At 49.0% G+C, this 25,307-nt stretch overlaps 1 protein-coding gene across 8 annotated transcripts in view; it reads left to right on the forward strand.

Annotated features, from left to right (window-relative positions):
• PPFIA1 (PTPRF interacting protein alpha 1) overlaps nucleotides 1–25,307 on the forward strand; it is a 92,931-nt gene that overhangs the window by 27,997 nt on the left and 39,627 nt on the right. For 5 of the 8 annotated variants that reach the window (XM_059932273.1, XM_059932269.1, XM_059932270.1 and 2 more), the window contains exons 3-15: nucleotides 8,511–8,612; nucleotides 9,135–9,299; nucleotides 9,732–9,806; nucleotides 10,163–10,264; nucleotides 10,487–10,708; nucleotides 13,071–13,217; nucleotides 14,629–14,763; nucleotides 15,658–15,732; nucleotides 16,109–16,192; nucleotides 18,286–18,417; nucleotides 19,627–19,689; nucleotides 20,767–20,846; nucleotides 24,526–24,661. In XM_059932273.1, coding sequence (XP_059788256.1) covers nucleotides 8,511–8,612; nucleotides 9,135–9,299; nucleotides 9,732–9,806; nucleotides 10,163–10,264; nucleotides 10,487–10,708; nucleotides 13,071–13,217; nucleotides 14,629–14,763; nucleotides 15,658–15,732; nucleotides 16,109–16,192; nucleotides 18,286–18,417; nucleotides 19,627–19,689; nucleotides 20,767–20,846; nucleotides 24,526–24,661 — 1,518 coding nt within the window. The remainder of the gene's footprint in view (nucleotides 1–8,510; nucleotides 8,613–9,134; nucleotides 9,300–9,731; nucleotides 9,807–10,162; nucleotides 10,265–10,486; nucleotides 10,709–13,070; nucleotides 13,218–14,628; nucleotides 14,764–15,657; nucleotides 15,733–16,108; nucleotides 16,193–18,285; nucleotides 18,418–19,626; nucleotides 19,690–20,766; nucleotides 20,847–24,525; nucleotides 24,662–25,307) is intronic. The other 3 variants (XM_059932274.1, XM_059932276.1, XM_059932275.1) reach the window with 1 other exon arrangement.

Consider the following 25,307-nt stretch of genomic DNA (forward strand, 5'->3'; position numbering starts at 1 on the left):
ATACACATGTGCATTTATTTTTCAGATTGTCTTGACTAATTGTAAGAAATGATGTGTGTTTAAATACTGAAATGCTAATAACAACCAGAAACATTTTGGTTTGCTCTTTAGCAGAAAGATAAAAATATGTGAAGCAAAACTTATAATTACTGTCCATGAGGGAATCCCAATTTTTGCCTAAAAGAAAATACATTCCAGAGAAGAAAGGAGTGATGGCTAAGATAGCTGGATATTTAAATTGGAATTTAGAAACAGAAATGGAACAATTCACTCATTTACATTGTGAAGAAATATGTCTACTGCTTGGTATGCCCACAAACCAAAGTATAAATCCACATAAAAACTTGTGCAGGAATGTTCATAGTAGCATTATTCATGATAGTTAGAAAGCACAAGCAACCCAAATGTCCATTAACCAGTGAATGGATAAACAAAATGTGCTACATCCACATAATGGAATTATTATTGAGGCACAAAAATGAATGAAGCACTTGACACACACTGCAACATGGATGAACCTTGAAAACATTACACTGAGTGAAAGAATCCAGACACAAGAGGATAAATATTGTACAAGTCCGTATGTGTGGAACATCCAGAATAGGCAAGTTCCTAGAGACAGAAAGCAGACTGGTGGCTGCCGGAGGTTGGAGGCAAGGGGTAACTCGGAGTGACTCCTAATGGGTCTGGGTTTCTTTGGGGCAGAGAGGCACGGCAGCCCAGGTGGAGGAGGCGGCGGCAGCGGCCAGTCTAGGAGATCCAAATGTGAGGTCGAATTAGCAGGCCCAGCAGCTGGCAAACATGGAGGAAAAGGAGGGAGGCCACGTGGTCTCCTCTACTCTGGGGGCCAGGAGGAAGATGATGAAGTCCTGGAAGACAGCCGAGTGGAGGTGCATGGGGGGCAGTTGGCCAGTGGCCCAGCGTCGGGGGTGGAAGCCTGACACAGGTCAGACAGGCATGGTGTGTAGGGTGAACAGGGGACCTCGGGCAGAGCCCCAGGAGCACCAGCCGTTATGAGATGAGCAGAGAACAAGGGACCAGGACAAGGGGGAAGAAAGTGGGAAGGAGGGGTCAGATGCTCCCCCGTAGGACGGGTTAGGTGAGCCCTGAAGCTGGACTGGATTCAGTGGAGACCAGGGTGGTGCTGGTGTGTCAGCCAGAGCTCGTTCAGTGAGGCTGGAGGCTGAGGCCGCCTCGCAGTGGTGAGTAGGAGAGCAGGAGAAAGAATTAGAGACTGAGATACGGTGACTTTGGGGGCAAGTATCTGGACAAGTTACGTCCACGTAGGCGGCCTGTATTCTGCTCGTGCCCTGTAGTTTTAACATTGTTTAGAAAGGAAAAAGGAAGTGAAGATTGGCCTTTTTTTTTTTTTTAATAAGTTGGGCTAATGATTTCATTCTTTTTATTTTAATTTTTAAATTTATTATTATTATTTTTTTGGCTGCGCCACATGGCTTGTGGGATCTTAGTTCCCTGACCAGGGATTGAACCCAGGTCCCAGCAGTGAAAGCACTGAGTCCTAACCACTGGACTGTCAGGGAAGTCCCTGGTCTTTTTTTTTTTTTTTTTTTTTTTTTTAAAAACAAAGCGAGTACGTACTTAATTGAAATTAAACAGGAATATAAGTTAAAAAGAAAGACTCATTTCCAGCCCACTTTCCCATCCATAGTGGATAATCTGCATTAGCAGTTTGGTGGGTGTCCATCTATATTTTATATAAGAAATACAAGTTTGTGTTTGCTTTTAACCAAACTGAGATCGCATTGCAATACTGCTGTGCACCATGTTTTGTTAGGTTCACAGTATACAATCTCGATTGCTTAATTGCCAAATGCTAAGTATGAGCATAAATTTTGTCAGTATCTATTCTTAGAAACGAGAAAAAATAAATCAGATATATTGGGACTTTTGAACTGCTTATGCATTTTGCTCTGTTGCTTGCAAATAATCAGTGATTGAAAATCCAGTGCTATTGCATTCACGGCTTTAAATATGGCTAGTGAGTTCATGACTCAGATTTTGCAAAGGTGTAAAGTTTGTCTTTTTTCCTTCTGAGTGTCCCTCTGTCCTTCTTCTCCCATCATTAGGTCGCAATATAAATAGATAGTTATACATAACCTTTCCAAGCATATTTTAATCAACACATTAGAGTTTCAAATATGATTTGCTGATTCATTTTAATGTATAAACTTCTAATTTTCTTTCAGTTCAAAATTTGACATGCTTTTAAACATAAGACTGTGGCAAATATCAATAGCTTCTGTCAGAAGATAAACTAAGTCAGTTCTGCAAGTCAGTTTTACAGGTGTTCATTTTGGTTTGCTAAAAATTAGACCCCATTTCCATTCTTTATTATACTTCGTATCCCTACAGTAAGAGGACATATACTTTTTGCCTCCAGCGAAGCTTTAGTCTTGTTTCAGCAGGTTAGCAAAAATAATGAAACGTAACTTAAAAATAAAACAGAGCTATTGGTGGAGATTATAGAGAATAGAAGATGTAGAACTGTAACACGGATGGTCAGGTAAAGAACACGGGAAGGGGGTCGGGACCACGTGAGGGTAGGAAGTGGCCAGACCCTGCTGCTTCCCACTTCCCTTGGTGTCTGGGAAGAGAGAATGGTCATCGCTTCTAGAACCAAATGTTGCATCTGATCCATAGGACTTACTTTTTTTTTTTAATAAATTGGTTTATTTTTATTTATTTATTTTTGGCTGTGTTGAGTCTTCGTTGCTGCACGTGGGCTTTCTCTAGTTGCGGCGAGCGGGGGCTACTCTTCATTGCAGCGTGCGGGCTTCTCATTGCGGTGGCTTCTCTTGTTGTGGAGCACGGGCTTTAGGCGCGTGGGCTCAGTAGGTGTGGCTTGCGGGCTGTAGAATGCAGGCTCAGCAGTTGTGGCGCACGGACTCAGTAGTTATAGCTCGAGGGCTCTAGAGCGCAGGCTCAGTAGGTGGCACAGGGGCTTAGTTGCTCTGTGGCATGTGGGATCTTCCTGGAGCAGGGCTTGAACCCGTGTCCATTGGCAGGCGGATTCTTAACCACTGCGCCACCAGGAAAGTCTTGATCATGGGCGTTGTTCAGTCATGTCTGGTTCATGTAATCTGATCCTATTATCTAGATCCAGAAATGATAAGTATCGGCATTTTCAAACATTATGTGAAATCAAGTTCTTAAATTGATTTTAGTGGTTGAATGTTATTTTCCCTCGTCTCAGTCCTAGAAAATGTCAAATGGAAATACCAATCTGTATTGTGCAGACTTATATTTTAAACTGAAAATATTCCAGTGATTGTTGTATCTGTTCAGTTTCAAAGAATACTTCAAACTTTAATTACAGTAAATAGAGTGTCACTTTTAACTGGCTTACAGTACTTTTTAAACAAACATTTTTTTCTAAAGAGAAAAAAATTTAGATGCTGACAATTAGGTTCCTATCATGGTAAAAGAGTAGATCGTTTATTGCACATATTTGGGATTTATTCAGGCTCTACTAGTTTTTTCTCCAATGATAATACAAACACAGTGCACATATGAACATGCTTTTGGAATCTTAAACTTTGGAATTTCCTGTCTAATGTTTATCTAAACTCCTAAGTTTAAATTTGCTTTGATACTTTTTCAGTTAAATTCTTTTGAGCAAAGAGAAAGGTTTTTCTTTAAGGAGTAAAAATAATTGTGAAGTTCTGTAAATTTGTTTTCTACCATATTCAAAGCAGTATATCATAGAATGGTTTTAGCTGTTGAATTTATTGTAAGAAACACTTACATGTAGCCAAAATGATGGGAATTAAATATTCTCTTAATAGGTGAATGAAGACAGTTTGGAGCTATTAGGAAAAACTTAAGGAAACTTTGTATGTAAAAGGCATAGGCTTGCTTCTGGTGATGAAAGAGTTAAAGGAAAAGTGAATATGGAAAAAGGCTTGCATATGGAAGTGGGGCTAGATGGTGGTCCCTTCTATTTCCAAGGTGGGTGAATCTGTGAATCGCTAATTCCTCGTAGCCAGCGTGTATTGGAGTTTTCAAGCTCCTCCCACCCCCGCCCCCCCCCCCACAGACTGGCAGTGTGCACTTGTTATGCTTTGATGCCATATTTCATTTAAAGGCAGTGAAATGTATTCATGATAGATAGTAGGACTTTGAAAAATAAAACACCGAAATTCAACCCTGCTGGGGCCACAGGCTGCGACCCTACCACCTTGTTGTGGTCCTTCGCCCTTCCCACGTCTCCCCTGTCGTCTTTACCCACGGAAATTCCGTGGTCCATTATCATCACACTCACACACACACACACACACACACACCACACCCTACCTCACCGTACTCGGAAACCTGCTCCCGTTAAGTCCGTTCCCCGTCCGTGGGTGTCGCTGGCAGCCTGCAGTGGACCCAGGTGCCCACGGTCATGGTACTGGTGTCCGACCCCCTCTCTGCTCAGTGGCTACTTGGTGCCCTCCCCTCCTCCCCTCCCCAGTGCACCACATGCACCCTTCCACTCAATGCAAAGGCATCTGTTTTCTCAGAGAGATTGGAAGAAATTAGAAGAGGACTTGCAGAAATTCCCACCACACATCTCCCTGTGTGTCTGGATCTGTGCCTACGTATTCGACTGCCTTTCCCTTGACTGGGTGAGCTGGGCGCCCCGGGAAAGGCACCCTCTGCACGGGCCCAGCTGACTGATCTGGTCTCGGCTGCTCGGGTGGTGGCCATTGGCTCCCACCTCTCCCCTGGCTTCTGGCCGTCAGCATGCGAGCCCCCCGTCCCCTCCTGCGGCAGGGCTTTCTTGACCCCGGGTGTCCTTTAACCCCTGCCCTATTTCCCTTCTGCTCTGAACTCAGAGTCCCTCAGAAGAATGAGTGTGTGCTCACTGCCGTCCTCCTCCTCCTCCTCCTCCTCCCATCCTCTGTTGCCCTCTGTCCAGCCAGGCTGTCGGCCCTGCCAGGGCTCCCGACCTGCTCTGGTCGTGGTCACCGCTGGCCTCCATTTCAGCAGACCCACCCACCAGGGGCCGGTCAGATGACTCCCGCTCCCAGCAGCTGCTGACCCTGGTGACCACTGCTTCCGGAGCACCGGGCTCCGAGGTGTTCCCCTTCCCTCCTGGCCCTCCCCGGCCACCCTTGCTGACGCCTCTCGTTTCCCAGCCGTCCAGCGTTAGCTTCTCACAGGGCTCAAGCCTCATCGTATATCGCCCACACTCAGTGCCTTGTTGGTCCGCGTGGAATGAGATCCCTCTCCCACCTCGGCCAGCATCCCCGAGAGGTCCAGACCAGGAGGTGCAGCTCCGCCTGAAAGCCTTAGAACCTCTCCCGTTAAGCTCGTCCGAAACTAAGCTTTTAGACCGCCCTTCAAAGCCTGCTCTTCCCGTAGACTTTCCCTTCTCAGAGAATGGGGCCTGCATCCTTCCCTCGCTCCTGCCAGAATCCTTGGAATCGTCCTGGACCCTTCTTTCTCTCCGACTTGTTGGATCTGTCAGCAAATCCTGCTGGCTCTACTCTCCAGCGCGCCCTGCCCCCCAGCCCCCCGCGGTGTGCTCACTCGCCTGGCCCTTCCTGCACTGTCCCAACGCCAGGCTGCCTCCCCACATCTGGCCTCACCCTCTTACAGGCTCTTCTGAACACAGCATCCAGAGGACCCTTTGGAAGCTGATGACGGCCACAGCAGGGGGCACGTGGGATCCTTGCATTTCGCCCTGAGAATTCTTTTATGTTCTGCGTCTCTCTAGTCTTGGTCTCGGGTCAGACCCTCGCTTCTCCCCGGGGTTCTTGCTGTGGCCTCAGCTGGTTTTTCACTCTTTTAACCTGCTCCAGCCCAGCTTCGGCCCTGCTCCCGGGGACCTTTGTTTACCCGGCAAACCCATTTTGAGCACATCCTTTGTGTCAGGCACTGCCTGGAACTTTGAGCAGTCTTGCCCCTTCCCTGTTCAGGGCCCTCAAAGTCTGTACATAGACAGCTCCCAGAGCCTTCAGGATGAAGCACAGACGCCTTACGGGGTGCGCAGGACCTTCACAGTCTAGCCTCTGCCCACCTCCAGCCTCACCTTACTCCTGCCTGCGGATGCCCTTCTCCACCTCCAGTGCCTGTACTTTCGTGACGAGGCTCTTGCCAGCTGGACAGCTGGGTCCTGCTTGCCACTCAGTGCAGGCGCCATCCCGGCAGCCAGCCTGTGGACACGTGCGCCCACCTCCCATCCGAGGTGGCTTCCACTCTGCTCCACGGTGGCCTGGGGGACTCTCATGCAGAGCACGGACCGCACGGGGGTCGTTGCTCGCTTGCCTGTCTGTTCTGTAGGAGCGCCCGGGTGGCGGTCAGGCTCGCCTCCTGGTGTTCAGCCAGACTAGGTGCGCAGCCATTTCTCGGATGCGTTGTGACTTCCAGTTAGGATGGCAGCATAAACTCATGCTTTGACATATCTCTTCTCCAGACCCAGCAGTGAAAAGATAAATTTAAACAGAGAAACATGAACCAGAAAATATGGCCAGGCCCCCAAAAAAGAAAAATACCCTTAAGGATAGAAATGGGATACCCAGTGTGGGGAGCTTGAGCTGGCTTGATGCCCTGGCCTGCGGTGCTCCAGGCCCTGAGCTGGTGGGGGCACAGGAGACATGGCTCCCGTGGGTTACGGTGATAGGAACCAAAGTGTTGAGGCGAATTAGAACTAGATTCAGACTCACTTTCTGAAGCTGGGATTGGCCTCAGTGTAAAGAGGCCAACTGCCCTCTATACATTGGGGCTTTATAGGAAGTTGTGGGCCCGGGGAGGGTAGAAAGCAATACCTGGAAGGCACGGCCCTGTCTGGTGGTTGGTTCTCTAAGAGGATCTGCACTGTAATGGAAACAGGCGGCAGGGGCGCTCGGTCACCATGGAAACGTAGTTCTGGCCTGAGGCCTTGGGAGGCTCAGAGGGGCAACCACAGGACCCTAGGCTGGGTGGGGGGAGGTCGGCACCAACAACATCACCTCCTACTCGAGGGGAGCTGGAACCCAGGTCCCACAACACGAAGATCTCACACTGAGAGACCCTCCCAGAGCCAGCTCCTTACGCAGCCGTGCCTTTACTCCAGCTGAGATTCGCGGATGGGGCCTGGCAAAACTGTCAAAGAAGTGTGCTTCAGATGCTTCAGACCTGAGCTAACATCCATGAAAAGCAACTAGAAATCATAAGACAAGAAGAGACAAAAATGAAACAAGAGCAGGAGGGCCTGGCCAAAAAACAATTTGAAATCTAGTCAGTGAAAAAAATGTTAGGACGATAAACTTTGGACTGGACATAATCAAAGACAGATTTAGTGAATTGGCATTTTCTTCATGAAACTGACTCAGATTGCAGTGCAAAGGGGGACGGTGTGATCAAAGAAAAATCCAGGGCCCTGAATTCAGACGAGCTTAGCGCCAGCCCTGCCTTTGACCCTCACGTGTAGTAACTGCCTCTCAGCCTAGGCTAGTCTGAGTCAGGCTTTCTCTCACCTGTAGCAGGAAGAGTGTTTCTCAGACAGGATCTTAGTAATTAGAAGGAAACCTCTCCCTGATGTTAGGCATTAGATGATCTGACAGTCAGCTAGTTATTTACCAGAGGAATCAGCTATTCAGTATAATTAACATGGGCACATCTGAAAGAAATCTCAGAAACTCAGGAAGGGAAACGAGCTTGCTGGGAGGACATGGAGAGGAGACATAGTCCACGTGGCTGCCCCACCCTCCCTGCTTCCCAGCCGTAAAGCCCAGTGCCGATGCTGCCGGCCAGGTCTCTGAAGATGTATCTTCAGAATCTTTGTCAGGTTTGAAGACACATTGGATTATTTCTCTCCAGCGTTACTGGGATGTCTTCGTGTTTGCAGGTCTGCGCTGAAGTACTGAAGTAAAGAGTTGTTCACATTCTGTAGCTGATTGATGCTCTCAGGAGCAGCCTTGTCTCCAGAGAGCACCGTGTATACGTGTGTGTGCGGGCGCACCTGTGTAAATTGTGGTAAAATATATATGACATAAATTTACCATTTTAACCAGTTTATTGACTGGCTGGATGACTTCAGTGGGGTCAGGCTAACAGACTGGCCTTGGGGTACTGTTAGCCTTTTTTCCGGGGGACACTCCAAAGCCTGGTGGCCTTCTAGACCTTTTTTATTTACTCTCCCCAGTGGTTCTAGGTCACATGTCTGTGAGTCATTTAAAAATATCTTTATCCACTTTGGTATTAGGATTTATGTTCAGGAAAATATCTTGGACTTCCCTGGATCTTGAGAAGGCAGGCTTGGATTCCCTTCCCCGCCGTGTGCGTGCCAGGGTCAGGGGTGGAGGGGTGAAGGTTGGTCTGAGTTACGGTGTTCTGTGTGGTCTTGGGCTGGTCGGTGGACCCCTCGTTCTCTGGAGGGTCAGAGAGGTCCCGCTTATCTTAGGGCGGGAGTTGCCTTTGTGTGAAGCCTGGAGAGGCTTGATGGGAGTTGGTCTTTAGAGACTCTCTCTCGCTCTCTTTTGTATTTATATTTATGTCTATTTACTTATTTAACTGTTTTCTAGGAGTTTGCAGCACTTACTAAAGAACTAAATGTATGCAGGGAACAGCTCCTTGAAAGAGAAGAAGAAATCGCTGAACTGAAAGCGGAAAGGAACAACACCAGGGTTAGTAGGGGATTCTCTGGGTTAACATTTGCCTCGGGGTCACGACTGGGCTCGTGTTGCTGTCTTTAAACTCAAAAGATGATCCACTCTGTCTGTTTTTAAACACATTTTCGACATTTTCCCACTGAGTGGACTGAGGTTGATCAGTTCAGGGTTCTCATACCTTGCTTGAAATTTATGATGAGAGTTAATGCAATTTTAATACATTCGAGGGGGAATTTCTCTAACTTTATTTATTTATTTATTATTTTTTGGCCACGCCGCATGGCAAGGGTGGTGGGGGTGGTCTTAGTTCCCTGAACAGAGATCGAACCCACGCTCCCTGCAGTGGAAGCGCCGAGTCCTAACCCCTGGACCACCAGGGAAGTTCTCTCTGACTTTAGACGGGACCGGAGGGATTTCAGACCTGTCTTCGCACGGTTTTGGCTTTAGTGTGAGATTGAAAGGAGTTATTTGCCCCAGATTCAAATATGAGATTGCAAGTGCTCCGTAAACCGTGCTCACCTTGGCCTTGCCGTGCAGCTGCTGCTGGAACACCTGGAGTGCCTGGTCTCGCGGCACGAGCGGTCCCTCAGGATGACGGTGGTGAAGCGGCAGGCGCAGTCCCCAGCAGGCGTGTCCAGCGAGGTGGAAGTGCTCAAAGCGCTCAAGTCCTTATTCGAGCACCACAAAGCCCTGGATGAGAAGGTACCGCCGCCACACGGCAGTTCCGGGTTTGTGCACGTGCTGCGCTATTTGGCGGACAACGCAGGTGTTTGTGCAACTTCAGTTGACTTTTGAGCTTCTTGAATTCTTGTAAACAGTTTTTCTATAAGAAGCCAGAGTTCTATATGGTTAAAAAGTATTAGTTGGCATAAATGTCTCAAGGTGTATTATATTCTGTGTATCAACTGGCTGTTAAGAATTGGGTAAAAGAATTTATTTAGGGTGAAATTTTTTCTCAAACTTAAAGTTTAAAGCTATTAGCAAGCAGGTTTTCTTGACATTAAGATCAACGAAAGACATTAAAGGTATTCTATTATGTTATATTACACTAACAGTCTATTAGGATAGCTATGCAGTAAGAATTAAATTAACATATATACACACACACACTAACTGAATCCCTTTTCTTTTCAGGTGAGAGAACGGTTACGAGTAGCACTTGAAAGGTGTAGTTTGTTAGAAGAAGAATTAGGTGCCACACATAAAGAGGTAAGCTTGATAAATCGTCATACAGTTTCAACTGAGGGTTCCTAATTCTTAATCCCTTCATTTTAAAAAAGTATGAAGATTGTAGTAGTAGATATCAGATGTTATTTATCTTTCTGATTGAGGACCAGCCCATCTGGGTCATTTTAATGATTAGTAAACTAGACTTTTATTTCAGAGTTGCAGAATCTCTTTTAAGTACCCATGTCTCCAGTAGAAGGTAAATTCTGACTTTAGTGACCTGGTTATATTCAGAATGGATAACATCACCATGTATTTTCTTTTCAGTTGTGTTTTTCCAAATGGAGTTTTGCTGCCTTTACTTATTTCTTTACTCTCATTCAATTTTTTGGTTTTAGCTAATGATTCTTAAAGAGCAGAATAACCAGAAAAAGACACTAACGGACGGGGTGCTTGACATAAACCACGAGCAGGAGAACACGCCGAGTGCGAACGGAAAGGCAAGTCCCTGGTCCCCTCGGTCTGGTTCTCGTCTCACCCGTCCAGTCTGTGCACGCGTGTTGGGAACCTGTCGCCAACGCACCGCTTCGGCCTGAGCGGCCGAGAGAGTCATGTGAACCCACAGCGTGCAGAAGGCAGCTTTGACCTTACTGATTTCCCAGAAGTGGTTTATTTCCTCCCTCATCAAACAAGGCTGTTTAAGGGTTCTTTCCCCCCATTAGAGATCTTCTGATGGTTCTCTAAGCCACGAGGAAGACCTGGCTAAAGTGATCGAGCTCCAGGAAATCATAGACAAGCAGTCAAGAGAGCAGAGCCAGATGAAGGAGCGCCTGGCCGCCCTGTCTAGTCACGTGACAGAGCTGGAGGAAGATCTGGACACGGCCAGAAAAGACCTCATCAAATCTGAGGAAATGAACACAAAATTGCAGCGAGATGTTCGTGAAGTGAGTGACAGTCGCCATGTCAGTGTTGTCATGGGGTTGGACGTGTGGGCTGTTTTGGTTTGTCTCTTATTCTCCCAGTTACTTCAACCTTTGGATGACTGTATAAGTAAGAGCAAAACAGAACAGTGCCCTGAGACTTTGACTGGCTGCTTCCCTATTTCTGTGTCAAGGTCTTTAAAGGTAGGGGAGGCCTGGTCCAGCTGGTCCTTTGGCAGCAGAACGGACACGAAGCCAGCCCCTCCTACTGTGCTGCTGTGACTGTAATGCCCTGGGTGTGGACTCCTCATTTCTATAAGTTCTAGGCTGTCGAATGTATCCTGATAATGCTCAGATTTCCTTCTGATACACTTGAGCGAGTGCGGTTACATCTGTGGTGCTAGTTCTCTCGGAGAGACACGAGCATGGGCTGTGGGCTCTGCCAGGGCGGCATTATTGGCTGTGTTTCTAGTTTTCTGATGTTCCGCTCCTTGAGGGGAATGTACGATATTGATATTGGTGGTCAGACAGAGTGGCATTTGTTCACACTTGGGTCATCAGGCTCATGCTGTAAAAAATAACGTAGAAATGTGTGCATTTCTGGCAGACGTTTCTGCATGTATCATGATTTATGAGAAACTAGCTAGCTGTCACTGTAAAGGCAAATGAACGCTGGGTGCTTCTCTGGCACCTCCTCCTGTTAGCGTAACCTCTCCTTTGTAAACAGACAGCTCCTACCCACTCCCCCGCCACCCTGTGAGACCACCGCAGAGAGAACCCCTTTCACGTGTATGTAGAACAGGTGTACTTTCTGTTTAGTAGCTTGGTGTGAGTAATTTTATGTAAGAATTCAAAACAAATATTTGCATGTATTTATATAACCGATTTACATTATTCTTTGGCAACAGGAGGAGGTGAAGTGGCAGAGTTTAATATGCAGAGAATTTTGAAAAAAAATTTTTAAGACTTGCCACTTTTAATATTAAGACTTTGCTAATATTGGTTACTTAGTGAACAGGGAGGGACCTGAAGCGGATTTTTAGCTGGGGGACAGGAATTGCAGTAGCAGAAAGTTCAGGTCCTAGTTTCAGCGTTTGATACTATGTAATATAATTTTGCTTTAGAAGAATTAGGCTTTAGAAGGCTGCTTCCAGTTGTATTAAACTTTTTTTGTTTGTTTGTTTTCAATTTTATTTATTTTTGGCTGCATTGGGTCTTCGTTGCGGGCTTTCTTTAGTTTTGGCGAGCGGGGGCTACTCTTGTTGCGGTGCATGGGCTTCTCATTGCGGTGGCTTCTCTTGTTGTGGAGCACGGGCTCTATGTGCGAGGGCTTCAGTAGTTGTGGCGCACAGGCTCAGTAGTTGTGGCTCGCAGGCTCTAGAGCGCAGGCTCAGTAGTTGTGGCTCACAGGCTCTAGAGCGCAGGCTCAGTAGTTGTGGCGCGTGGGCTCAGTTGTGGCTCGCAGGCTCAGTAGTTGTGGCTCTCAGGCTCGGTAGTTGTGGCGCACGGGCTTAGTTGCTCCACGGCACGTGGGATCTTCCCGGACCAGGGATCAAACCCACGTCCCCTGCACTGGCAGGCAGATTCCTAACCACTGGGCCACCAGGGAAGTCCCCAGTTGTATTAAACTTTGAGTTCTGTTTCCATTTGTTAATATTATTACTTTAATTCTGTGGTAATTGGATGAGATTTCATCCAACTTTTACCCAAGAAAATGAGACACATATCTCAATGTTGTATCTGTTGAGAGGCTGCTCCCAGTTGTGGGTGCAGCCCACCTGTACCGTGAGCCAAACAGAGGTCCTGTCTTCCTGGCAGATACCTTCCCCTCCTGGAATTCTTGCAATAACAGGATATTTTATTATACTTTTTTTTTTTTTTTTTTTGGTAATACTATGTAGAAAAGGATGAGCTTGGTAAACTGAGTGGCCAGACATAGCATTAAGACAGATGAGTGCTGGAATTTCCCTGGTGGGCCAGTGGGTAAGACTCCGTGCTCCCAATTCAGGGGGCCCGGGTTCGATCCCTGGTCAGGAAACTAGATCCTGCACACCGCAACTAAGAGTTCACATGCTGCAACAAAGATCCTGCATTTCGCAACTTAAACCCAGTGCAGTCAAAATAAATAAATAAATAAATATTAAAATAAAAAAATAAAAAAGACAGATGAGTGCTAATTACTTGGTGAATATTTATGATATTTGAGGTAGGTGCGTTTTCATTCACATCGGAGAAAACTGGCATGTCGATCAATTTAATTTTGAGGACAGTAATTTTATATTTGATTTGAAACTTAGGATTCAGCCCAGTTTATTCTCTCTCTGAGTGCACCCATGTGTTACGTATTGGTTACTTCCCTTCTCTCCCTCTGAAATGCCCGATGTAGGCCATGGCCCAGAAGGAAGACATGGAAGAGAGAGTCACTACTCTAGAGAAACGCTACCTCGCAGCACAGCGTGAAGCCACCTCTGTGCACGACCTCAACGATAAACTGGAAAATGAAATTGCAAATAAGGAGTCTATGCATCGACAGGTAGTGGTTTTTATCAAATTTTGCCTGGCTTTTATTAATTAATTACTAATGAAGGGGGGAAGACCTTTTCCTGTGACTTCCATGTTGGAAATCAAGTCCCAGCGTAAAGTTTTTATGATCTTAGAATATTATGTTCAGAAGTGTGGTGTACATTGTAAATCAACTGTACTAGAATAAAGTAAATTGTTAAAAAATTGTGGGTGACTGCAATTTACAGGTTTTCATTTTTTAGGATTTGGTTTAACCATTTTGTGGAGCTACACTCCTGACTCTTTTGTTGCTTGTTAGCATTTTTACCAAAAGAGCAGAGAGTGGCAAAGAACTTCAAGGCAGCTGGCTGCCTGTTGGTAACTGGGGTCGGTGTGGTAAATGGCAGATGGAGAGACGCAGTCTGAGTGGTGAGGTTTGTGCCTCCTGTGGTCTGGGTAGCCTCACTTGCTCCTGTTTCTCTGTGGTCTCAGATAACCAAGAGTTAACCAGGGAACCAAACCTGGCTTCTGAAAAACAAACTGAGTTTGTCTGGTGTGTTATGAAGTGCATCATTGGCCCCAAAATAAAAATAAAATACTAGAAAGCCATTAAAATTTACAGTGTGGAATGCTAATTAAGAGCATTAAAGTGTTCAAATTAATGACTTTAAAAGGCAGATCAGAAAATACTACGTACCATGTGCTGTTATTTTCTGAGGGTTTTAAAGCATAATCTATTGTTTGTATATGTACATAGAGATATATGCACACAGAAAACAGAAGAAAGCTGCATGGAAACAAGGGTTAACCTCTCAGGAACTGAGCTTATAGATGTTTTAACATTTTCCCTTTTTTAAAGAAAGAAAAATCTGTCTAAATTTTCTACATTGAAAATTTTTCAGAGTAAGAGGATTTTCTAAAAGAATGACCCTACGTTTACAAAGCTAAAACTTGACCAGTATTCCCTTAGGCGCACTCTTAGCAGGTCTGGGTTTCAAAGGAGATGAAAGCTGTGTTTTGGCTTACGTGCCCGTGGCAGCCTGTTGTCAGTAGGGTTCCCTTCAAATGATGATTCTGACGATGTTTTAAGAAGCGTTAGTACTGAACCCTTCTTTCCTTAACTTGTCAGTAAGAATAAATAAGCTCCTACAGAAAATGGGTTTGCTTTAACGTATAGGAACTTGTGTGTGTGTGTGTGCGTGTGTGTGTTTTAAGACTTCTTTGGGGGTATTTAGGAAGAGCAAATACTTTGGCAAGAGGTGTTTTGCACATTGAAATCAAGCCCAAGAAAGTGGGTGTGCGCTCTTCACAGAAAGAAAATATTCACTGTGAAGCAGCTGCCAAAACAGCTGTGCTTCCATCAGAACTAATTTAGTAGACTATTAAAAATGGAAATGGCTGAGCCATTTGCCCCGTTTTGACGCTTTGCTCTCCCTATGTAGACGGAGGATAAGAACCGCCAGTTGCAAGAACGCCTGGAGCTGGCTGAGCAGAAGCTGCAGCAGACCCTGCGGAGAGCGGAGACGCTCCCCGAGGTGGAGGCGGAGCTGGCCCAGCGGGTGGCCGCGCTCTCCAAGGTGCTGCCCTGGGTCTCCTCGCGGGCCAGACGCCAGAGTTTGGCCTTGAGGATGATTTGTTCATGCTCCTTACCGTTGTGGTCTTGTCAGGGCACCTAAATCCACCAAGCAGCTCAGACTTGTTTTCAGTGCTGTGCTGTTTGAGACTGGAACAGTTTTGAATGTCAGACGTTATCCCTGCTTTTGTGTCATCCCTACATTATCTTCCCTCCAGTTTTGTCAGATGTGTTTTGTGTGTCCCCAGGGTGCTTCAGCTCAGAGTCACTGCTGCTTGGAGCTACTTAAGTCAGCAACTCCAAGGTTAGGATAGAAGCTTTGTGTAAGAGCAGGATAGTTTTTCTCAGACATAGGAAAACCCCATTCTCTTTTGAAGACTGCCAAAGTAACTTTGTAATAAACAAGTTTTTGAGTCTTTATTCATTCGCTGGTTCAACAAATCATGGTGGGGCATGTGCAAGACCCGGTCCCTGCCCTCACGGTCCTCACCGTCCCCGGAGAGCCGGCAGATGAGAGGCGGTGTCCGGGTGATGCAGCGGCGGTGGGGGCGGCTCGTCCACACGGGGGGAGGAGGCGCACGACCAGCCAACGGCCCGGCCTTTAAGGCACGGTCCTGCACTGCCAGTAGGCACTGGCCAGGCACGGAGGCGCGGGCCCTGGCCTGTGCTGGCGCATCCGTCAGGAGTTTTGTGTTGCCTGCCTGGAGCTCAGTGAGCTGCTGAGGGGCCGGGCAGACCCGGGGTGGGCAGATGGCGTCAGGTGCTCGCAGACCTTCCTTAGAGCGAGTTCATTGCTGACAGCTGTAACAGAAGCACTCTTTTCCCTTCGTGATCTGCATTTAAAGTCTCGGTTTCTTTTCTCCCCTGTCATCTCTCCTGTCCCTGGTCGGCCTTGTAGTCTGACCTTTTGTCTTCTGGAAACTCTGCCACTAAGGAAGCTAAACTGTTCGAACTTACTTCCCAGCTTAGGAAGGTAGAACGTGTACATGGCTCTTACTGTGCTTGCCGCTTCCTGCTTCCCACGCTGACTCACCCAAAGCAGTCTGAGGCTGGGGCGGAAACACAGCCCACGGGTGTGGGACCTGGGGTGGGGGGAGCACGTCTTCTCTCACAAGTCGATCGCCAGCGCCAGTCACGCCCCGGTCACCTGCCCGAGAGGGTGGATTGCCTCGCAGTGTCACGCATGAGGCCGCGCAGGACGTGTGAGCCGATGCCAGTGCGTGTCTTCCACGGAGCACGGGGCGCGGAGTCCCACAGAGCGCGCCCTGCTTGCTGCTGCTGCGGTCGTTCCCGCGTGTTGTCAGGAAGGGGCAGCTGTGAGCTGAATTGACACCATTCTTTGCTGACAGGCCGAAGAGAGACACGGCAACATCGAGGAGAGGCTGCGCCAGATGGAGGCACAGTTGGAGGAGAAGCATCAGGAGCTGCAGCGGGTACGTGTCCGGGCGGAGAGGCCGAGCGCCGCGCCGGGACCCGGGGGACGTGGGGGATGCGGCTCGAGCAGCGCACGGCGCCCCCTTTCTCTGCTGCTCCCCGTCCCCCTACCTGCCGAGCGTATTCAGTGCGTGGCCTCATCTGCGCGCTGTCTGCTGGTCGGTGCACCCACCACGTGGTTGCCCGCAGGCGGTGTGTCGGGGGGCGGGGGCTGCCTGCCGCTCTGACCAGCCTGGTGTGGGAGCGGCTCCAGGTACAGGTGGGACCTTACAGGCCCCCCTCAAACAAGCCTGAGGTGCCAGCCCGGGGTGCCCATGGAATTTAAGGCACAGCGTCCCAGGTGTTGGGTCTGCTTGCCTGGGGTGTGGCACTGGAGTCCCAGATTCAGGTCACGGGCCTGATCTCTGTCCTGAATCCCAAAGTATTGTTCCAGACACAAAGGTAGACGTAGGGATGGCTGTTCCTGAGCAGGAGGAAAACCGTAGTTGAGCTGGGATAAAAAGGAGCATCAGGAAAGTGTGGTGGTGGAGGCTCACGTCAGCTGAGTCCTGAGAGAGTTTTCCTGGAAGAGTTGGTCACACGGCGAGATGGAACATCCAGGAAATAGAGCGAGTGGTGGCCCCAGATCCAGGCGTGCGACATCAATATTGTCACCAACAGGAAGCGGCGTTCCTGGGCCTGGACTGCAGAGCATCAAACGTGAGCTTCCAGGAAGGAGAGCGTCTGCCTCCCATCAAGAGAGCCGCATGCCAGGCGCCCCTGCCCCCGACACAGGCACACGCCCTCCCCTCTTAGGCAGAGAGAATTCGACTCTCACCGCTTGAGGGGTGCACTTCATTATTTCCAGAACTCGTTGAGATAGGGATGCTGTTTATGACTAAGGCAATTCAAAGCAAACTTTTAAGTGGTTTTGCTTTAAAAATATTTGAGGGACTTCCCTGGTGGCGCAGTGGTTAAGAACCCACCTGCCAGTGCAGGTGACACGGGTTCGAGCCCTGGTCTGGGAAGATCCCACGTGCCGCGGAGCAACTAAGCCCTTGTGCCACAACTACTGAGCCCGCGTGCCACGACCACTGAAGCCTGCGCTCCGCAACAAGAGGAGCCACCGCAGTGAGAAGCCCGCGCGTCGCAACCAAGAGTAGCCCCCACTCGCCGCGGCTAGAGAAAGCCCACATGCAGCAACAAAGACCCAATGCAGCCAAAAATAAATAAATTAATTAATTAATTAATTTTAAAAAAAATTTGAATGCTGACAGCCTTATCGTACGGTGAGCTGGGTCTCTTCTAGATGATGGTGGTTGCTGTGTTTTGGGCGTGGTTCTGAGCGCTTTGTACTTAGTGCTTCCAACAACCTAGGAGAAAAGGGAGACCCGCCGAGGGGACCCGCCCTGACGTGTGCTGTCTGTCAGCACTCTGTGTCCCCTCCCCTTTTCGTCTGTGTTCGTTCAGGGTGTAGGGTGAAAATAAGCTTTTGAAACCATGAAGTTGATGCTAGTTTTATAAAACACAGACTTACCAATTTTATTACATTTAAAAATTACTTGCGGTAATTATTTCTAGTTTTTTAGTATAAATTATCATTACAAAGAATTCAGGTGATGTTAAGAGTATAAAGAAAAACATGTGAAAGTCTATCTCCACTGGTTTTTTTCCCAAAATGAAATTTTTTACCTTTTGCTTTATAAGTTGAATTCATTTTACCCCCTTAATCCAGATTCAAGCTTCTGTTCACATGCTGGGAAGTTCCCCCTCCAGTGTGTATGTAAGCTGATCCCCTTTAAAATATGCTTGTTTTCTGCATATAAATCTGCTCCCTGAGTCCATCTGACAGCTAATGGCTGGTGACACTAATGAGGCCCCCTGGGCGCTGTGTTGAACAGAAGCAGTGGGAGGGGCCTTTCTCTGCACCTGCAGTCAACTCTGGTGACCGAGTGGGTTCTGGTGGCGGTGCAGAGTCCACCGGAGACGGCGGCGGGAGGGGCAGCCTGGGCAGCCGGGGCACAGGCCGGCCACGTCGCCGCTCCTTGGCGCTTTTAAAACAATGACCATACTTGTTCTTGAAGTTTATAAGTTTTCGTTTTTCCTGTTTCAGGCAAGGCAGAGAGAAAAAATGAATGAAGAACACAATAAACGTTTATCAGACACTGTTGACAAGCTTCTTTCAGAATCTAACGAGAGGCTTCAGCTTCATCTTAAAGAGAGAATGGCAGCTCTGGAAGATAAGGTGTGCTAGCACAACGTCCCTGAAGGCCCCTTTGCAAAAGGGGCGCCAGTGGTTATGTCCTTGCCCAGGCTGTGCGTATGGGAAATTGCCTATCGTTCTTACTCTCCAGAACAAGAGTTGGAGAACTGTTTCCAGAGAGGGCCAACCACGTAGTAAATATCGTAGGCGTTTACTCATTGTGAGTAATTGAGTAGAAGAAGTTCATGCTGATCAATTAAGTAGCATGAAAGCAGCCACAGGCAATCCGTAAAGGAATGGACGTGGTTGTGCGCCACTGAAACTTAGAGGAGTCGGCAGCGAGCTGGATCTGGCTGACCGGCCGAGTTTATCAGCACCTGCGCCAGAATTTTCTAGGTCCACCCTCACCCCTTCATTGCTCTTGCATTAGAAGTTTATTTCTGTCTCTTTTGTGTGGTGTAATATAAAAGATTTAACCATCTAAAAACAAGCATTCTCATATTCCACCTCCAGCCTTCTCTCTTTTCATTTGGTTTGGAAAATGTCTAAGCCCGGAGTCTTGCTACTCTCATCATGGAACTACTTTAGCTGTAACCAGAGTAAAGGAGTAGCCGAGAATCTATGTCAGAGAAGCTCTGATGGGTGACACTTTGGTTCAGGTTTGATAAAAAACCTGTCCCGTCTGCACCAGTGCCCTAAAGATGAGGCCCAAGAATCTTCCTGAGATTGGCACCTGGGGTGATGCTTGTTTGGGAGAGACCAGTGATTACTACTAATTATGTGGCACATTTTATTTTACACAAACCCATGATGAAATGCATTACTAGAGACCACATAGGGCAGTTACCTCACTTCCTCCCTGATCTGCGGGCCGGCCCTAAGGTAGGAATATTTTTGTCTCAGATTTGAATTTTGCATGTGAAACTTGTGCCGGTTTCCCGAGTGACCACTGAACTGCAAAAGCTGAAAGCCGGTATAAACCAGTTTAACTTACCCCATGAACTTGACCTCCTTATGTCTAGAAAATCAGTCTGTGAAGAAGGAAATTTTATATGTACAAGTTATTATTAAAAGTTGTCATCTGGCCTCGTGGCTGGCATTTTACTCTGGGAGCGTGATCTGCCCACTAGTATGTTCACGTGGCCCATTCCTTCCCGCGGTGCTTTACTGTTTGAAACAGCTGTAGCCATCATATAGTACATGGAACATTTTTAAGAATTAACACTAAAAGGCTATTTATATCTTTTTCAGAATTCCCTCCTACGAGAAGTTGAAAATGCAAAAAAGCAATTAGAAGAAATGCAACATGATAAGGTGCTTCAATCTCTAGATTGTTTAGAAATCTGTTAAGAGCTGAATTGAGCTGGGTTCGTTGTTATTATAATTACTACAGCTGTTCAGCAGAAGTTGAGTTACACTTTCTTTATGGCTAGGCCACTGCTAATAACATGTACAGCACTCCTGGATTTGTATGTGGAACGCGTTTGTATTTTAGATGGATTTAGAGTCCAGCAGGTGCGTGTGGTTCAGAATTCTGAGTCCTTTCTCGGTTCATTTGAAAGCTGAAACAGAGCAGGAGCCTTTCATGTGGAACAGTGCCGTCCATCAGAAAGATAATAAGAGCCACATATGTAATCTAAAATTTCCTAGTAGCCACGTTTAAAACAGTAGAAAGAAACAGGTGAAGTTAATTTTATTGTATTTTACCTAATGTAGTCAGAATGTTATCGTACAATTGCTCTAAAAACGAATGAGCTACTTTACGTTCTTCTCTCCCCCTTGAGTCTTTGAAACCTGCGGTGTGGTTTCTGGCCACAGCGCTTGGCGCTTTGGGGTGGCCCATCTCAGGCGTGCTCAGTAGCCACGTGAGGCGAGTGGCAGCTGTGGCCCACAGCGCAGGGCAGGACGGCTGTCCCTTGACTCAGAGACTCTGGCAGTCTGCCTTGTTGCTTTGCCCTGTGAGGAAGTGACGTTGGGAGTAGAGATGGCACGTGAGTGGATGTGAGCTTGGTGTAGACAGCTAAAAACAATGCAGAGGAGCGAGTGCGATGGAGAGTGAATCCTGCGTGTGTGTCCCCCACCCCTGCCCCAAGTTCAGCTTCTCTCAGAATTCATTATTGTTAATGGCTTGGTGTTTCTCTTCTGAGAGCTTTTCGATGACCAAGATGTAACTTTTTGTTCACTACGGTTTATAAAGTTAATACTGGTCTGAGCGTTTATGTTTGCTATAGGACTCTTGGAGAAAATTTTCTCAGAATTAAAATGTTTGGAATTTATAACTGCTAATGTAACCTGTTATGGTTTTGTTCAGCATTGGAGCACACTTTGATGCAAGTCATTTTACATCCTGAAAGCAATAGGTGCAGTGTTATGTCATTTGCTGTTTTGTAGGATCAGCTCGTACTAACCCTGGAAGCCTTGAGAGCTGAACTGGACCAGACGGGGCTGAGAGGGGCTCCCCTACACCACGGGTAGGACGTTCCCCAGGTCACAGCTCTGCTCAGCACTGTCGTGTGTATACAGGGGCGTGTCATGGCTGTGTGGACCGTATAACTGGGTGGGTATAGCTCTTGGTCGCGCCTCAAGGAGCCTGTAGCTTAGTGGCAGGCTAGATGGAAGAGTAAAACATCATTCCTAAGGTTAGAACTCGGTACCTGGGAGAGTGGCAGTCACATTACTGACAAGACTCAAAACCACAGGAGGCGGTTTGGAAGGGAGGGGGGGTGGCTCGTTAATATTTGGGTGTATTCATCTGAGGGACCTGACAGACTGTGACACTGGTGTTTCTTCAGAATCGCAGAAGGTTAACGACTTGTAGTCATTTTAAAATTTACTGAGACGTGACGTGGCGTTGGCTGCCGTGGGAGGAATCACCTGGCTTGTGAATGAGTTGAGCAAATTACTCAGCATCCTGATTTTTTTCTTACTTGTCATTATAGGGGCAATAATTCTTATTAAGCTATTGAAATTTTTCTTTGCTTTCTTTGTGGAAAATGGTCATCAAGTGAGAGTTAAACTTTAGCAAAAGTTATTGAAGAGCTTAACTGGTGACATTCATTCATCTGTAGGAAAGAGACTCCTGCTTGAATCGTGATTTAGGAGACAGTTTGGAGCCTATGCAAATATTTCTGCATTTGCAAACGTAGGGGACCATCAGGGTCTAGGGTCCCTGCTGAACCTCCTTCTAGAAAAAAAGAGAAATCAAGGAAGATAGAGGCAGAGCCAGAAACTTTCCCTGTCTCCAAAACCACCAGGGGGGTAGAATTTCAAGGAGAGTGTGTGTGCTTACAGACGGAGGGGTGGGGGGGTGGAGGACGGCGGCATCGCTGGACTTGCTGGCTAAGGGCCTCTAGGGTGAGGTCAGAGGTGGAGGCAGACCCCTGCTTACGGGGTAGATGAGGCGAGTGTGAGGAGGACCGTGCGGGTACCTGGAGGAGGAGGAGGTGGACACAGCCTGTTACTCTTTTGGGACTTTGAGTAATGAAGGGGGCGCAGGTGCCAGAACCGAAGGGCTGGCACGGTTGCGGGGGTTTTCAATGGAGAAGCCTTGGGCATGGTCACCAGAGCCATGTGTGACAGTGCAAGTGAAGGACGAGGAAGCAGCTCTTGCTCTGATGGTGCAGGGGGGCGGGGGGGGGGCTCTGTACTTTGATGGCGCGGGGGGGGGCGCTCTGTGCTCTGATGGCGCAGGGGCGTGTGGGGGGGGGCTCTGTGCTCTGATGGTGCAGGGGGGCGGGGGGGTCTCTGTGCTCTGATGGCTCAGGGGCGTGTGGGGGGGGCTCTGTGCTCTGATGGCGCAGGGGGGTGGAGGGGGGGCTCTGTGCTCTGATGGCACAGGGGGGTGGAGGGGGGGCTCTGTGCTCTGATGGCGCAGGGGGGTGGAGGGGGGGCTCTGTGCTCTGATGGCGCAGGGGGGTGGAGGGGGGGCTCTGTGCTCTGATGGTGCAGGGGGGTGGCAGGGGCTCTGTGCTCTGATGGCACAGGGGGGTGGAGGGGGGGCTCTGTGCTCTGATGGCGCAGGGGCGTGGGGGGGGGCTCTGTGCTCTGATGGCGCAGGGGGGTGGAGGGGGGGCTCTGTGCTCTGATGGCACAGGGGGGTGGAGGGGGGGCTCTGTGCTCTGATGGCACAGGGGGGTGGAGGGGGGGCTCTGTGCTCTGATGGCACAGGGGGGTGGAGGGGGGGCTCTGTGCTCTGATGGCGCAGGGGGGTGGAGGGGGGGCTCTGTGCTCTGATGGTGCAGGGGGGTGGCAGGGGCTCTGTGCTCTGATGGCGCAGGGGGGTGGAGGGGGGGCTCTGTGCTCTGATGGCACAGGGGGGTGGAGGGGGGGCTCTGTGCTCTGATGGCGCAGGGGGGTGGAGGGGGGGCTCTGTGCTCTGATGGCGCAGGGGGGTGGAGGGGGGGCTCTGTGCTCTGATGGCGCAGGGGGGTGGAGGGGGGGCTCTGTGCTCTGATGGTGCAGGGGGGTGGCAGGGGCTCTGTGCTCTGATGGCGCAGGGGGGTGGAGGGGGGCTCTGTGCTCTGATGGCGCAGGGGCGTGGGGGGGGGCTCTGTGCTCTGATGGCGCAGGGGGGCCGCGGGGTGGGAGGCTCTGCTCTGATGGCGCAGCAGGGGCTGTAGGCGGACTCTGTGCTCTGAAGACAGTGGGCTGGAGGGGCTGGGTACTGTGGGAGGGGATGTTTCAAGGAGGCAGCTCTAGAGGTGTAACGTCAAGTGGCTTAGCAGAGAGGTGGTCAGGAGCTGTAGAAATGGGAAAAGACGGATCACAGCAGGTGGGGAGTGGGGCCTCGGGGTGCGGAGGGAGGACTGAAAAGATGGCTCGTAGGAAGGGCAGGCTCGGCTTGTTTGGCAGGACTTCACAGTGAAATCGGTCACCTTGTGTCTGAGATCTTCTGGGAGGAAAGCCAGCCTCGGTTGACGAGTGGGGGAGAAAGATGGTGGGTGGGCTCCGTAAGGAGACTGGGAAATGACTGCCGCGGGGCGACAGAACCCGGGGGCGTTTGTGGACTTAAGAGGATCCGCCTGCCACCAAAAGCACGTGTGGGATTTTGTGTCGTAGCTTTCACCCGATTTCGAAGTGTGCTGTGGCCCCCAAGCAGTTGGGTAGAAGTCATGCTGAGAAAGAAGGAGCAGTTTCCTTAGGAATGAGGCCAGAGGGTATGGGAGAGACAGTTGCGGTTCAAGGGAGATTCCAGACTTTGATCTCCTGCAAACAAGGGATAAATCCTATGCAACACTTGAAGACGTTTCTTTTAAAAATGTCGAGCAGTGCGTGCACCAGAGGTGGCTGAGCTAGCACGTGGTCCTGGCCCGCTCTGCAGGGGGTGTGAGGAGCGCTTACTCTCCTCAGGGGAATGGAGTCTGTTTCCCGGATTTCAGGACTCCTGCAAATGAAGGCGCCACCCTTCTTCCCAGAGACAAGGGCCGAGCAGCTCCTGGGCTGGGCCCGTGGTGCAGGTGGGCCCACGGTCAAGGCTGGGCCGCGCCTCCACTGACCGGGGTGTCTCCTGACACCCACGCCAGGTTTCTGTCGTCATGCTCAGGGCCCCAACCACCTGTTCTGGGACTTCTTCAGCCTAGAGTCTTGATCGTTAATCTAATTACACCCAGGACTCTGCTTTCGATTCGGAAACACCAGTCCATCTAAGCTCTAAGCCGTGGTTCAGAGGGGTTTCTGCTGCTGGTTTGTCTGAGGTGCTGTGAGCGGTATAGACGGTGTTCCAGGTAGAGGAATGTTTGTGATTGATGGGCTTCACACTGTGGATCTTGGCCCAAACAGTAAAGGAGAGAACAGCTGAAGGCCAGAGGGGAGGTGTGGATGTCAAGGAAGAAGCAGAGCAGGTGCCGGGCCCAACACCTTGACCTGAGGGCGGGTTCCCAGGTGGACCACAGACCCCTGTACACCACAGACAGCTGGATTCCGTCGCTGTCACCTGCATGTCCTTGTGTCTGCACTGGTTTTCCTGGATGTGGAAGTTTTCCAGCTGGTGGGGCAGGCGGTGGGTTGCTGTTGGAGCGGGAGAGCGGTGCCCTCCTGGGTGACCTTTTCCTGTGACATCACGTATTTTCCAAGTTGACAGGTTCTGGCTCGGCCAACAAAGTGAGGTCACTTTTCTCCTAATAATGACCTTTTTCTTCCCCCGTGTTTCAGCCGACCCCACTTGGGCAGCGTCCCAGATTTCAGGTTCCCCGTGGCAGACGGGCCCTCGGACTCCTTCAGCAGCAGTGCGGTGTTGCGACGCCCCCAGAAAGGCCGGCTGGCAGCGCTGCGCGACGAGCCTTCCAAGGCAAGGGCCCCCACCCCCTCCCCCGCCCCCGCCCCACCCCTTATCCCAGGGCCTGTGCTCTGTGAGATACTTGCCTCCTCACCCTATGGTTCTGAGACTGTTTTGAAACAAAGCTTGATGGGTCTCTTTCTCTCTTCCCCTCCCCCCATTTTCCTTTTACTGGCTAAGAGTTTACTTTTAAGGCAAGCTTTTTTTTTTTTTTTTAAGAACAAATTTTGATAACGTGCCCTACTGTAAGGCACAGCACAGCGCTGATTAGCACAGGTTTGAGGTCGTCCTTAAGAGTAAACGAATACACATATTCATCGTCTTGTAGTGAGAAGAATTCTCATTTGGAAGTTCAACTGCCTTCATATTTTTGTCCGTTTCATGGCATATATTTTTTATATACGTCTCTGTATTGTGAGCTCCCATATTCAGTGAGCAGCTAGTTTGGGCCAGGCATCCTCAGACCTAGGGCTCCAGCAGAGAATTAAAAACAGACAAAATGCCTGCACACACACCCCCCCCCCCCAACATGCACACCCTAGTGAGAAGAGAGAGGCAGCAGTAAATGGAAAGTAAAATAAAATATGCTGTGTGTATTCTTTATCTGCTGCTACATAGCCAATCACTGCAAAGCTTAGTGGCTTCACAGTGAACATTT

This window comes from Balaenoptera ricei, chromosome 8 (assembly GCF_028023285.1).
Source record: "Balaenoptera ricei isolate mBalRic1 chromosome 8, mBalRic1.hap2, whole genome shotgun sequence".
NCBI classification, from domain to species: Eukaryota; Metazoa; Chordata; class Mammalia; order Artiodactyla; family Balaenopteridae; genus Balaenoptera; species Balaenoptera ricei.